Genomic DNA, 13,034 nt, shown 5'->3' on the forward strand with positions numbered 1-13,034 from the left:
CGTAAAAGGTGTTCCTTGAGCATGCGTCGTAGTCGACCGAAGGAATCTTCGGGAGTAGGTGGGCAGCATGTACGCACTCTAGGTCCAGGATAAGGGTGTCGGTGGCGCAGTAGTCGCAACATAGCTCTATGCAACGAGAAACAGGAACCGCATGCCTAGGACGAGTGCGCTGTTTGCTGGCGACGGCCACGTCAACGAGGATCTGTCAGCGATACTGGCTTATCTTGGAATCGCGAGGATACGTGAAACAGAATCAGAAACCGGGACATTCTTTGGGCTGTCTTTTTCTACAATGGCGTGGTGAGCGCAAGCAGATACGTATGCATGAGCTGATGTAGATCACCTGGGAAGCACATGGATGGAAGGCCTGTATGTGATACACGCGAGAGAAGAATTAGAAGAGCACCGGAAAGTGTCTAAGCAGTGCTTCTTGGTCCTTGTGTTTCTGGACCATGCCCGAGAACACCTGGTGCTGATGAGGATACTCGCGGCACACCCGGAGGCGTCGTTAGTACGGGCATCCAGTGTTGTCAAATGGACTGATAGCACCGGGGTCAATGGCATGGGAACTCCTCCAAGTCTCCGCCCTTCTCTCTGAGAATTTCAGGCATTGTGGAAAGGTCAAAAGCCAGAAGCCTGACCGCAAAAACAGATATGTACGACTTGGGAGAGGGGAGTGCGTTCGCCGCCGTTTTTCGGGGTCCGAGGTCAATGACAACACTGCGGGCATCGATATCGACACTCAACGTCGTAGCGCGGACGAGAATAGAACAGCGTGTCCTTGTGTTGCGAGGAAGCTATACAAGCCCAGTGCTTAGCACTTCTGATGAAATTTAGAGTCGAACTTACTCACAGAGTTCAGACGGTCACCTAGTTAAGAGAGATGTAGATCACGCCCTTAGCGCTGGCGCCAATCACAAATTCCGATATATTCTTATTTTAGAAGTATCCCGACGCTCGATTTGATGCCGAGCAACCAATGTGCGGAGGCTTCGAAGAGGACGATGCGCTCATTGTCTCTCCATCCCACAACTCGTCAGACGTCATGCTGCTCACCCAGGAGTATATAAAGCCTACGGTGGACGCGATTAGCAATGCTCGCCCATTCCTTCGCCCACATCCCAGTACTCCGAGCATCTATTGCAGCCCGGGCTACACCGCGAAGACACGTTAGCATCATGCCTAGCAGCGATCTCAGTGCGAAGAACGCGTCTGGTCTGACCCCTCAGGAGACCAAATCTCTCAAGGAACGTCAGATGGAAGAGTGGGAGAAGCCCATTATTCAAAGCATTAAGGATGTATGCCACTGGCTTTCGTGGCAGCGTCGTCATTTTTGGCTCATTCGTTGGTCCGCAGTTGTACACATGCCAACCTAAAGAAGTGAATAGCAGCAACCCAAAGTTTACGAGAGAATGACTTATTGTCTTGACAGAGTTCTTACCAGATGTATGCCAAGGAAGCCGTCTTCCACGACCCCATAGGCATTGCAGAAGGTATCGAGTCGATTCGTAAGCAATTCAACGGGCTCGTCAAGGTAGGAACTGGACTCTGCAATCTGTAACTGTACTGATTCGTGGAATGCAGCTGTTCCCTCGTGCGGATATTCCCAAGTTCCGCATTTTGGAAAATCCATCGTCGGTGCCCAAGAGCACCATCCTCATCGACCAGGACGTCGCCTACTTCCGCGACCCTAAGGCCTCCGAACCTACTAAAGTATCTGTCGTTTCGTCTCCAACATATATCATGGAAGCTAACATCTGTATGTAACAGACCGTCAACTCCTTGCTCACCATCGAAACGAACTCGGCCCATCAGATTGTGCGCCACACCGAAGAATGGGACCACAAGCACGAGACCACAAAGGAGGACGGTTTCTTCGGCATGCTCAATGAGTATCGCAAGAAATCCACCGTCAACATCACTAGTGTATTCCTTAGCGAGAAGCCTCCCGCCGAAAAGTAAGCATCAAGCTGGTATGCAGAAAGTGTACAATACAGATGAGATTCATTACGTCTTGTGATCTTTACGAGAAGTCGAACCATCGCTTGGCACTCTGTTTCGCGGCCAGACTCTTAGCCTGTGACGCATATAGTGAGTGGCAGTAAGAGACGGTTGTAGGTGATATGTACCTGGGCAAGCATGTTCTTACTGCCAGACTCTAGCGACTGGAACGACTCCTCGAGCCCTCCTAACATTTCTCTAAGTCGTTTATGAACACTTATTCGGGCGCATAGAGGAAAAATTCTCACCCCCTCTCGGCCAGAGCATTATTTAGCCGCGAGTACAGATCGTTGACACCTCGAGACGCAGAGTTGGCCATCTCCGAGACGGAGTTCGCCCTCTGCGGATCTGGTCGACTGCCGCTACCGCTGCTTCGCCCGCTACCTGTTGCACTTGGCTTCGGCCTCTGAGGTTTTGGCTGCGGTATAGGCCTATCAGGACCACCCACTACGTGCAGGCCATCAGTATCTCTAGGCCCGTCGCACACTCGCTTTAACAAGAATACTCACACAACGTATCAATTTGGTCCCCGGTCAGAGTAGCGCTTGTGATGTACCCGATCCACGACCCGATGAACGATGTTGGGCCGACAGAGACAGGTTGCGGCTGCGGCGGCACGGTCTTACGTCTGGCGGCGAAGTCGACCTGCGGGGCCTCGTACGGCCCTGAGCGACGCACGTTGAAGAGCGTGCCGTAGCGCTCCTTGTAGATGAGCCCGCACGGATGGCGTTTCCACTCGATGTAGTCGCCTGTGCCATCGACGCTGAGTGGCCTGCATGCATGGTCAGGACAACGGACAGGCAGCGCGAACAGATATACATACTCGGTGGATGACTGGGGGATCTGCAGACTGTGCATGTGTTCGAGGTAGGGCAGAGAGTAGACCAGCGCTTCGCGCTTGTCGGTGTATGCCACCAGGAGCGTCGACGCTGCTGGCATGTACTATCAGCATAATATACACCGTCTGAAGAGCATGCGCTCACTATTTTTCCGCACGACAACCACACTCTCGACTTTTCCCGCTTTGCTGGGCCACTCCGCGCGTCCAAGCCGCTCACCAGTGATATCTAACACGCTCTTCACGCTCTTGGCGCCCGCAACGACCCAAATTGCGGTCCCCTTCTGTGCGTCACCGGCATCGGCATGCATGACCGATACGAGGCCAATCTTGTCGGCCGTTCGTGCTGCACCGGTCTTAATGTCAAGAACAAAGGACGCCCCAGGGATGGCGTGTGAGATACCCTCGGTCGTCGCATGGTCCGCGCCGACGGACCAGATGCCTGAGGGTGTGCGCGAGAGGGTATAGATCGCCGTTGTACCACTCTCGCGTGTTGCGAGGAGGCGAACGCGTGGAAAGATGTCTACACACGCACGTGCACTTGCGTCAGTTTACGCATATGCTTATACGATAAGAGCAACGAACCTCCATCTGTACCGGCGACGGTCCAAACCAAACTCACGACAGGGTCTGCATGACTCCGCAAGAAGGATCTCCGACGACCAGCTCGGTCTGATGTCTCTCGGAGGAGGATTCTTGGCCCTCGCATATCGACGATGAAGATGGCGCCTTCCTCATACGCAGTTGCAAGGAATCCTAAAAAGGACATTGAAAGCGGAACAACGAAATAGTGGGGCAGTACCCACCGATGTCAGATAACGCGACCGCAGAGACGGGACCTCGGCGTGTAGACAGCAAGAAGTGCGGCTGGAAGCGTCGATGCTCCCCGGTACACACGTGTGTCGCGGAGATTAGCTCTGTGTCGTCTAGCGTCCGCGGGATAGCAGCTTCGCCTGCCGGTACACCGGCCATACGAAAGATAGTAACTTCTCCGCTTTTTAGGGCGACTGCACACTCTAGTGACTGTGGGGCAAGTTGTAACGAGACAATATGGGCTTCCTCGACGAGTTTTGGTGAGGTCTGAGACGCAACCGAAGGATCCGCCAGCAGAGCAAGAACATCGAGTGTCAATGACGGGAGAGGGTTGGGGTACCGTGCTCGCAGTGGGTTGGTATCTGAGCTCTGGAGAAGCTGGGCGCTGAGATCGCGGAAGCGAACAGTTAGGTCGGAGTGGAAGGTAGCCAGCATACGGTGTGGTTGGAACTGAAGGCTATGTCAGACGGTGTCAAAGAGGCTCATCCGAAGGGTGCGCACTCGAAGAAGCTTCATCTGACCCTCGATGTCATCTACCCAAGCAGACCCGCCTTGCAGACGTAGGCCCTCCTCCTCGGGCGCCGCCTCATGAACTAATGCCTCGTACGCGTCTCGCTCCAGAGAAATCAGGTCTCCAGAAATCACGCCAAGAGGTCCGCTCCAAAATGACGGAGGGGCCTCCAGGGACTTGGGTTCGTCGTTCAACTGCATCGACTCCAGTGTAAGCGCGATCTCGTCCGACAGCACGTCCTCGAGCTGCTCCGGTTCGTCTCTCGGGACACTAGGCGTAGGCTCCGTGTGCTCGTGAATGGCGAAAATCGGTGGTGGGTACTGGTACGTCTCGATGGCCCGAGCTTCCTTTTCGCCATCTGAAAGTAGGAGTATAGCATATGGATCGTAAGTCCCAGCAAAATGCGGACTCTCTCTAGGGAGCAGTAAGAAGTCTTGGGGTGTGCCAACAGTCGAATAGGTGTGCAAGTTCTTTGGTGTCACCGACTGTCGCATGGCGGCGCGGAATTCAGGATGGAGCGTCTGGGAGTCGGGAGCGGTAGATGAAGAGGGCTCTGGAGGATTGAATGCGGGAAGCAGCAAGGCGGTTACACCAGGGACATCTTCCTCCTTCAAGCCTCCTAGAACCGTCAAAACAGTATCTCCACCGCGAGGGTCGTCCGAATTCGCGAATCCGCTCCACGCAAGCTTGAAGATTGGCTCTCGAATGCTCGACTTCACACGACCCTTGGACATAGCCTCGTCAAATTTACATGAATCAGCGATGTTGATGTCGTGCTCGCCGTCGAGGGTCAGGACCATGAGCGGCTTGTCTTCGTCCTCAACAGCCCAGAACGCTATTGATCCGTCTGTGTAACCGACTGCAAACAGGTGGCCACAAGGATGCACCGCGAGTGCAGTTACATCAGGTCGCCGGTGCGTCAAAAGATCCTGATGCCCATGGTAGCCTGTACCCCCAGGTGCTCCAGGTGGAATAATATATTCGAAGGCCCGCACTGTGTTACGTTGCGTCTGCCATCCCCATGTCAGCAGGCGAAAGTCAGTTATCCATCAGACTCACCAAATCCGACATCACGACGCCGCCTTAGCTCAACTCTGGTGAGATACAGCGTCATGGAGAGGCCAGTATGACGTACCTCCATAGGCCACGAAAAGGAGATTCAGGTCTCGCGGATGTACGACCAACTCTATCGGAAGCTGCCTTCACGACTATCATTGGTATGAACCTTGGAGAGAGAAAGTCGCACGTACGATTGAGAGCCGGCGCGACTCGACATACCCCCTGCTAGTACTCTTCGTTCATACAGCGCCCATAGGTTTGGCATAGTGAATTGCGACTTTCTCGAGCACATCAGATCGTATGTCTGTATTTCACCATTTGCGAGAGCGATGAAGGCCTGTGTGCCATGATTTAGGCGTATCCCTCGGCCAAGGTCGGCCAATATTAATACTTACATGTGAGTGAGATGATGAGAGCACCACATAACTACCAAGCCTGTCAGCCAGTGATGTAGGCGATAGTTCAAATGTCCTCATCACTTTATGGGATGGTTGAAGTTGATGACGCTCTGCATCTTTGGCTTTCCAGGGGTGTTAAGGTCCCAGACATTCAGACGGTCTTTGCTATCTGTGACAGCCAAGTTCTGCAGTCTGAAGGTATGTGTCCTTGAAAGTACTGACCGACACACAAAAGCCTGAATATTGAACTAGCGAAGTGCAAGCTTCGAACTGCGACACGGTCAGATGATTCTACGCGATGTTCCACGCCAGGGCCTCCATAGAGGTTGATGATGCCGTAGCTAGTCCCTGGATGCATTTTAGCATCGGAGGAATATACTATGGACAGTACAACGCACCTATAGCAATTACACCCGAGACCGCCTCATACGCCCATGCCGAGATATCCAAATGGTGCTCAAATGCCCTGAGCGTCCCAGCTTTCCAGTCAAGCTCGTCGTTGAGCTCAGCAGAGAGGTCAATGTAGGGCTTCTGGTCAGACTTCATTAGCATTGATATACCCGAACTCTAGTGGCCAGATCGGTTCAGGATGGGTAAACTTGGATGAAGGTCAAGACAAGCGGTAGGTATTGGCACCGCTGGTATCCTGGCCGGGCGCGCCAGGGCAATAGTTTAGGCGCCATAGTTAACGCTGCGCGACGTCGTTCTCTCGTCATCATCACCGATTTATGCTTAAAAAAAGATTGAGATATCATGAACAACAAGATGTAGAGACTATTGACTAGCAGTACATATGCGTGAGATTATCACTACACTGACCAGAAGTCCGTCAAACGAATGGGTATGTACACTGTATCGCACGCTCCCAAGACCAACTCACCGCGCAGCGTTCTGCGCCCTGTCGAACCCTGGTCTCACTGTTGCCCCACCCCGCGTTGCCTGGGTCGAGCCGCCCCGAAGCGCATCCAGCCACTTCCGCTTCCCCTTCTGCGCTGCTTTTGACCGCGGACTATTCGTAACGTCCGCAATTGCCGCGCTCGATTTCTGCCGCGGCGGCGATCCCGGCTGGGCGGGTGTTGCAACCGGCATCTCCGAAGACGGTGTCAGTGACGGCGAGAGATGTGAAGACGGTTGGGGCTGTGTCGACGCTCGCGTATGCCGCATAGGCGTGAAGCCCCCGCGCACATTCTGGAGGGCTCTCCTTACTCTTGGCGTCTGGCCCATAGGATCTGAGCTGCTCGGGACGCTGTCCACGGTGAAAACTTGTGCAGGTACGCCGTCGCAGTCCTCGAAGTCATTCGGTGCACGACGCTTCACACCCACGGTGCTTGATGTCGATGCCGACGCGCGTAGGTGATCTTGTTGCGGCTGGAACGCATCTTGCAATGGCCGGAAAGATGACGATTGGGATGGCAGGAAGGGCTCATGCACGGGCTTCTTTGAGAGTCGACGTCGTGAGGAGTCGGGGGTGCGCGCTTTGAAGACCGCTGGGGGAATTGAAGCTTCCGGCGTCTTAGGTCGGGCAGTGGGCGCGGGTGAGGTGGAAGAGCGTACATGAGAGCTTGTCGAGGATCCCAGTTGGAACTGGGGCGCGAAGGGATGTGCTGACATTTCCGGCATCTCCACCATTGGTGGCAGAGGAGGCAGAGCTCGTGTCGGTGGTGACAATAGCGGTGGGAGTGTCGAGGTCGAAGCAACAGGAGCAGCTGAAGTGGACGTAGCCGGAAGAGGGTTAGCCTTTGGCGTCGTGTCCTGGCTCACGGATGAGAGCTTCTCCTGCAGCGACTTGATCTTGCGAGTAAGAGATTCAACTTTGGATGTCAGCTTCTTCTTTTCCTTGATCAGTCTGGAACACGATCAGCATACATACAGAACACAAAGAGTAGCAGAAAGTACACACCCAATGAACCGATCGTCGTTTTCTTCAATCTCTAGGCATTTGGCCTTGAGTAGATTCTCCATTTCCTGGTTCTGCTCGCGAAGCTCCTCGACAGCTTCCGCAAGCTTTGACGTCTCCTGGAGGGTCTCGATCTCGTTGCGCAAACCGGAGACAATTTTTTCGTGCTGCACTGCCTGCAGTGAGAGGTTGATCTCCGCCGTCTTGGCCTCCTTCTCAGCGCGGATGTAATCAGCACGGGTTTTATCGACTTGCTCTTTGAGCGTCGCAGTCTGCTTGTGCCTAAATGCACGGTCAGTACCGTTGACTCGGGGAGAGCATGAAAGACATACCCATCCTGAATCTGACTCTCTAGATGCCGTTGGAACGAGAGTCCACGCTGTATCTCAGCTTCGAGTTCCGTCATCTGCGTCTGCAACTCCAGCTTCTCCTTGCCGGCGGCCTGAATCGCAGCATCCGCCTGTTGAAGTTGCTCTCCAAACGACGCTAGCTCTTGCTGCAGCTCGCCATGTCCAAGCGACGCCCGGTCACCGTGCTCCCTAACCGTCCGAAGCTCTTCCGCATGCTGCTCGGCCTCGCGCAGCCGCTGTTCGCTCTCGGCCTTGAGCTCAACGCGCAGCCGCTCGACATCCGTGTCTGCCGCGGCGAGCTGCTCCTCTAGCTCGTCGCGTACCTTGTTCAGCTCGTCGAAGCGAACTTCAACATCCGCAAGCGAGCTCTGGAGCTCTGCCCTTTCGCGAGCCGCAAGCTCCACACGCTCCTGTAGTATCTTCATCTCCGCTTGATGCACCGTCTGCACATTCTCGAGCTGCATCTCCAAGTCCTCCTTCGCTCGCTGGAGCACCTCCACCTCGGTACGCTTTTCGTCGAACTCCTTGCTTGTAGTCCCGTGCTCTGCGAGGAGCTCGTCCCTCGCCTTGGTCAATTCGTCAACGTCCTTCTCTGTGGTATCAAGACGCTCTGTCAGAGTGTCGATCTCCGCGATGTGCCTTGCCTCCGTGTCGCCAAGCTCCACAACAGCCTTCTCGCTCGCCACAAGTTTCTCGAGGGTCTCGGTGAGGCGTTCCTGAAGTTCTTCCTTTTCAGCGGAGACATCATCAAGTGTTTGACGGTGCGCCGACTCCAGCTCGGACTGTTTCAGCTGGGCGGTCTCGAGCTCTTCGATAGTCTTGGAGAGCTCAGCCCGGAGCGCATCCGTCTCGTCTTGATATCTCCGCTGCATAGCCTCAAGCTGTACGCGGAGCGCGCCTTCCTCCTGCACGCGACCTGTGCTCTCGGACATCTGTAGACGGACTTGGTCTTGTGTGGCAGTGAGCTCAGCAAGAGTCTGTTCGTGCTGGGTCTTGAGGTCCGTATTTCCGTTGCGTAAGGTTTTGCACCGTTCCTCGAGCTCGTGGATCCGTTCTGCGTGCCGCTTCTCAGTCTCAGAGGCCTCTGCGGCAGCATCTTCACGGTGCGCGTGTAGATCAGACAGCTCGTTGAGCTTCTGCTCGAGGTCTTGGCGAACGGCATCGAGTTGTGCATGCAACGAGGTACGCGCGCCACAGACGAGGTCAAGAGAGGCGTTCGTCTTGCGAAGACCAGCGTATACGGTCGCAAGAGCCAGGGTTGCTTGTTGGGACTGGGTGTACAGCGCACTGTTCTGCTCGCGGGTAAAGCGTTGGACTTCTAAACGTGAGAGCGACGCAGCTTCCTCGACCTGATGGAGCTGAACAGCGAATAGCTGCTCCTGTGCAGCAAACCGCGACTCGGCAATTCGCAACGCTCGCGAGATCGGCCTTCGCTTGCTGACGGAATCGAAGACAGTTCTGACCATAGCCTGCAGCTCAGTTGACCGATGCTCCTCAGTCGCGACAGCTTGCGCCTCCAACATCTCGACGTTCTCCTCCAGCGCTTCGCATCGTCTCAGTGCTGTATCTCGCTCCTCCCTTGTCGTCCTGCAGTCCTCAACCATTGCCAACTTCTCCGTCTCCAGCACATCAACGTCACCAGTGAGCTCCGTTACTCGTTCCTCCTGAAGGCGTAAGTTCATCTCGAGCTTCTTGATGTCATGCTGGTGTACGCCAATCTGTTCTGTGCGGCGCAGAACACGACTCTCGAGTTCTTCGATTTGCTTCCTGAGAGCCTTGGTGGCCTCATGGGCCGACATGGCCGCGAGCTGCTGTTGCTGCAATACGTGGTAGCGCCCTTCTGACTCTTCGAGCTCTGTCTTCGCATTATGCAAGTCCTGCTCGAGGTGCGTGGCTTGAAGAGCGAGCGAGTTCCGAAGCGATTCTGAGTCGTCGAGAGTCTTTGACAGCTCGGCAACGCATGACTCGGCACGCGCCAACATAACACGAGTCTCAGTTTGGTCGGCGCGTTCTTGGTGGAGGTCTTGCTCGAGCCGGCTTACGAGGGTCGTGAGGTCTGCCATCTTCCGCTCGCTGTTGGTGAGCTTGACCTCAGCCATGGTCAGGGTGTCTCGCATCTCGGCGTCCTCCTTCCTGATCTTCCGTAGCTCTACTTCCCTCTCCCGTGATATCAGTTCCGCACCCTCTGCCCGTTTCTGGGCCTTGTGGACTGTGTGTGAAAGCGAGGCTATGTGTGATGCGTCAAGCTCGCGCTCAGACTGCAGGTGTTGAACGACGAGGGCCGAGACTATAGCCGCTCGCTCGAGGTGGCCACTGTCCACAGAGTACGTCGCATGGTGTCTTGATGCAGGAGGGGAGGAGGGGATGGCCGCTTGGAGTTGCTTCCTCAAGCTCTCGGTCGTGAACCGTGTTTCAACCTTGAGGAAGTCAAAGTCTCGCCGCAAGGCGTCTCGTTCGATTCTCAGCGCATCCCTCTCTCCCCTGATGCGCTCCAGTGTCCGTGCTATGACTTCCATGTCTGGTATATCTACGCACGGTACGTGAGTTGATCCCCGTGAGCAAGTTGGAGACGCACCTTGGACCACAGGTTGGTCCATCGTCGCACGGGAAGTATACAGAAACCCCCCACGATGCTCGCGAGATAGTGTTCAAATCTGTCGTGGGTAAAGGCGACGAGTTTGGAAGGACGGGACCCTAGTGACTATTGTCAAGAAAGAACAAGATCTGGTCGCATCCAAAGTTCGACAACACGCGCGATACTATGTCACGTGAGCGTGCGTTTCCCACGCTTCTGCTCGTGGCGCCCTGGCCCAAATGAGCGCAAATAAAGACCGCTTTCTGACGAGATGTGCACGAAGCAATAATGCGATGCACTGCGTATATATGGTCCAATACAAGTTTGAGCAGCTTAGGACAACAGGGTCATACACATGTGTGGGATCCGCAGAATTGAGGCAGAGCTACAGTACGGAAGGAAAGGAAGGCACGCAGAAGTGAAATCCCGACTACTACACTGATCTGACCGATGGAGCATGCTCAGACGAAGAGCAACATGCGAGACAGAGGAAGCTAATGGCCAGCCATCCCCCAATAAATATAGCGTAGTACTTCAGCGCCCGTAGTAAGAAGTCTGAGACCTCGGGCCAGTGCAGTACGATGACTACGACGATGGGAGCGAGAAGGACGCACGAAACCACAAATCGTACCGTATCAAGACTCTTCTCCGGCATTCGTCTTTCATTGGTGCTTTGCGTCACCGGCGCGGGCAAAATATCCCCGCTTCTCAGGATGTAGTTCGCCGAATACATGCGAGGCCGGCTTGTAGCGGCGTTCCTTGACAGTTCGCGGAGCAACGCATCACGAAGCTGGGGAGATCTTTGCAGAATGTCGGAAACGGCGTCGGATAGTGTTGGGTCTATCCGCCGCAGCGATATGAGATAGGTGCTCATCAGCCCGTTCGCTGTGGCGCCGTAGTTGTATGGTGCGAAAGTGGGGAGCTGGGATGTGGCTGGAGGCAAGGGAGCTCTGTTTGTAGAACCTGTGCTGTGGTCCGCTTCTGCGGACGTAGTACCGTATATATCGGAGTAGCTTGGTGGTGCCTCATCTGAGATGGAAGCAGCCGGGCGCTCACGGGTTGGGGAGATCTGCTCCTGTGGCAACGTCAAAGATGATGAAGCAGACGCCTGTGCAAAATAAGAGGAAAGATCGGTGAGACACATGGTTTAGCATGGCAACGTCCTATGCGCATTACGTACCACAGCGGGGAGAGATCCAGTGGAGATCTCAGTTTGAAGAGCGATGAAGAAGCGAAAAGCAAGCGCGCTGAATGCATGGGCGAGTTCTGCATGTGTGGATATTGTATTAGACTCTCGCAGCCCGAATCGTTGTACGACCCTCCAGACAGCTCTGTCCGTGGACGACCGTACATATTCCATGCCGAGCGATGCTTCTGGGAATGCATTTGCCCTGCGCAGCCGGCGTGCCGAGGCTTCCAGGAGTGCAATGTCGATCAAGCCATGTCTGTATTGGCAGCGCCCTTCCCTTGAGCAGCGACCTTGCTGAGATTCGCTGCAAAGGGTGGACTGCGAATCACCTTGTGTCCATTGCGCCTGCAATCCTGTTCAGTTCCGTGCGCTGAACGATGTTCCCTATACACTTTACCTCAGCAATATGTCCGAATTTTTGCGTTTCAAGCTCTCGCAAGGCATCCGTGAGGGTGTTTGCGCGGACTTCCAGAGGCCCGCTGTGCCTATCATTTAGCACAACTCTCCACTGTTCGTGCCCGGCAAGGCTGTGACTGAGAGATAGGCATATATGCTCCGCTTCGTCGTTGAAATGCATCGTGACGTCGCCGACGAGCCGGAGCAACCGAGTTGGATCGATGAGAGTATGACTGTACGGACAATCTTGGCGGTGACATTCTCCTCGAGCGAATGCCAGACACATTGTGCGCCTCATGTCGTCCGTATTCTGCTGTGGGAGAGCCATGGTGTCGCCGAGGTGGTCGATGTACAGAGGCAAGCGAACTGCAGGTGTCCGCATTGCTTTGAGTCTGCTATATACGGTTCGCTAGTAATTCATCAATTCGAATCCTGATCGCTGTGCAAACCTTATAGCAATATAGCAAAGATCGAGCCTCCATGGCCAAGAATTGTCGTAGTTCACGTTTGGCGCACCCGACAAACGAGAGGCTCATGTCATATCGTTTGTGGCCGTATGGTGCGTGCTTTTGGTGCCACCCCCTTTTGTCTGTGACGCAGTGGCACACGCCTCCTTTGTATTCATCGTGTATATATACACGTTGTACGCCTCGTACAATTAAAAGAAAATCAGCCAATTCCCCTCATTCTCTCGTGTGCTCGAACTCCTCTACAAGAGGTTATGAGCCCCGCGGCGTAGACCGCATCAACGAACTTACCTCGCACCCTGAAATTTCGCTCTCACACCAAGTCTCAACACCCGCATCAGCACGATTATCGAGTAACGATACGACAGCATGTCGGCGGACAGTGAACGGACGACAGCTATCTACGGTGGTGGCGGCCACCGCATCGAACCCCTTCGCGGACCCGAAAATTTCGTGCCATGGACGGTCCGGATGGAGGACATCTTGGACGACATGGACTACTGGCCTATCGTTAAGGGGGAGCTAAAGAAACCCGAAAAC

At 54.6% G+C, this 13,034-nt stretch overlaps 3 protein-coding genes across 3 annotated transcripts; all 3 read right to left on the minus strand.

The window, feature by feature from the left end:
- Positions 1-1,731: 1,731 nt before the first annotated feature.
- Positions 1,732-6,235, minus strand: PHACADRAFT_169080 (uncharacterized protein). The gene is made up of 16 exons (XM_007390973.1): positions 6,019-6,235; positions 5,843-5,968; positions 5,702-5,789; positions 5,618-5,648; positions 5,414-5,559; positions 5,299-5,363; positions 5,223-5,245; positions 4,154-5,173; positions 3,646-4,102; positions 3,425-3,595; positions 2,985-3,362; positions 2,825-2,933; positions 2,511-2,773; positions 2,250-2,448; positions 2,130-2,199; positions 1,732-2,077 (listed from the first exon to the last, which is right to left on the minus strand). Exons 1-16 carry the CDS (start codon positions 6,170-6,172, stop codon positions 2,024-2,026), a joined length of 3,354 nt encoding a protein of 1,117 aa, XP_007391035.1. The 5' UTR covers positions 6,173-6,235; the 3' UTR covers positions 1,732-2,023.
- A 261-nt stretch (positions 6,236-6,496) lies between these two features.
- Positions 6,497-9,966, minus strand: PHACADRAFT_84405 (uncharacterized protein; the record flags this gene model as incomplete). The annotated part of the gene is made up of 4 exons (XM_007390974.1): positions 6,497-7,054; positions 7,175-7,466; positions 7,521-7,799; positions 7,850-9,966. The coding sequence occupies 4 exons, from the start codon at positions 9,964-9,966 to the stop codon at positions 6,497-6,499; spliced, it is 3,246 nt and encodes a 1,081-aa protein (XP_007391036.1).
- Positions 9,967-10,755: 789 nt separating this feature from the next.
- On the minus strand, positions 10,756-12,093 carry PHACADRAFT_248344 (uncharacterized protein). The gene is made up of 4 exons (XM_007390975.1): positions 12,029-12,093; positions 11,619-11,976; positions 11,174-11,517; positions 10,756-11,146 (listed from the first exon to the last, which is right to left on the minus strand). Exons 2-4 carry the CDS (start codon positions 11,793-11,795, stop codon positions 10,876-10,878), a joined length of 792 nt encoding a protein of 263 aa, XP_007391037.1. The 5' UTR covers positions 11,796-11,976; positions 12,029-12,093; the 3' UTR covers positions 10,756-10,875.
- Between the last annotated feature and the right edge of the window lie 941 nt (positions 12,094-13,034).

The sequence above is a fragment of the Phanerochaete carnosa genome, assembly GCF_000300595.1.
Source record: "Phanerochaete carnosa HHB-10118-sp unplaced genomic scaffold PHACAscaffold_1, whole genome shotgun sequence".
Taxonomy (NCBI): Eukaryota; Fungi; Basidiomycota; class Agaricomycetes; order Polyporales; family Phanerochaetaceae; genus Phanerochaete; species Phanerochaete carnosa.

What these genes read in the sequence shown, in the direction of transcription:
- PHACADRAFT_248344 (XM_007390975.1), bottom strand. Translation starts at nt 11,795, where the DNA reads ATGTACGGTCGTCCACGGACAGAGCTGTCTGGAGGGTCGTACAACGAT. An exon ending in ATCTCTCCCCGCTGTGGTAC is followed by an intron (nt 11,518 to 11,618) that starts GTAATGCGCATA and finishes ACGTTGCCACAG; the next exon opens with GAGCAGATCTCCCCAACCCG. An exon ending in GCTACAAGCCGGCCTCGCAT is followed by an intron (nt 11,147 to 11,173) that starts GTATTCGGCGAA and finishes CATCCTGAGAAG; the next exon opens with CGGGGATATTTTGCCCGCGC.
- PHACADRAFT_169080 (XM_007390973.1), bottom strand. Translation starts at nt 6,172, where the DNA reads ATGCTAATGAAGTCTGACCAGAAGCCCTACATTGACCTCTCTGCTGAG. An exon ending in CGTCGCCGGTACAGATGGAG is followed by an intron (nt 3,363 to 3,424) that starts GTTCGTTGCTCT and finishes GTGCGTGTGTAG; the next exon opens with ACATCTTTCCACGCGTTCGC. An exon ending in GGACCAAATTGATACGTTGT is followed by an intron (nt 2,449 to 2,510) that starts GTGAGTATTCTT and finishes GCCTGCACGTAG; the next exon opens with TGGGTGGTCCTGATAGGCCT.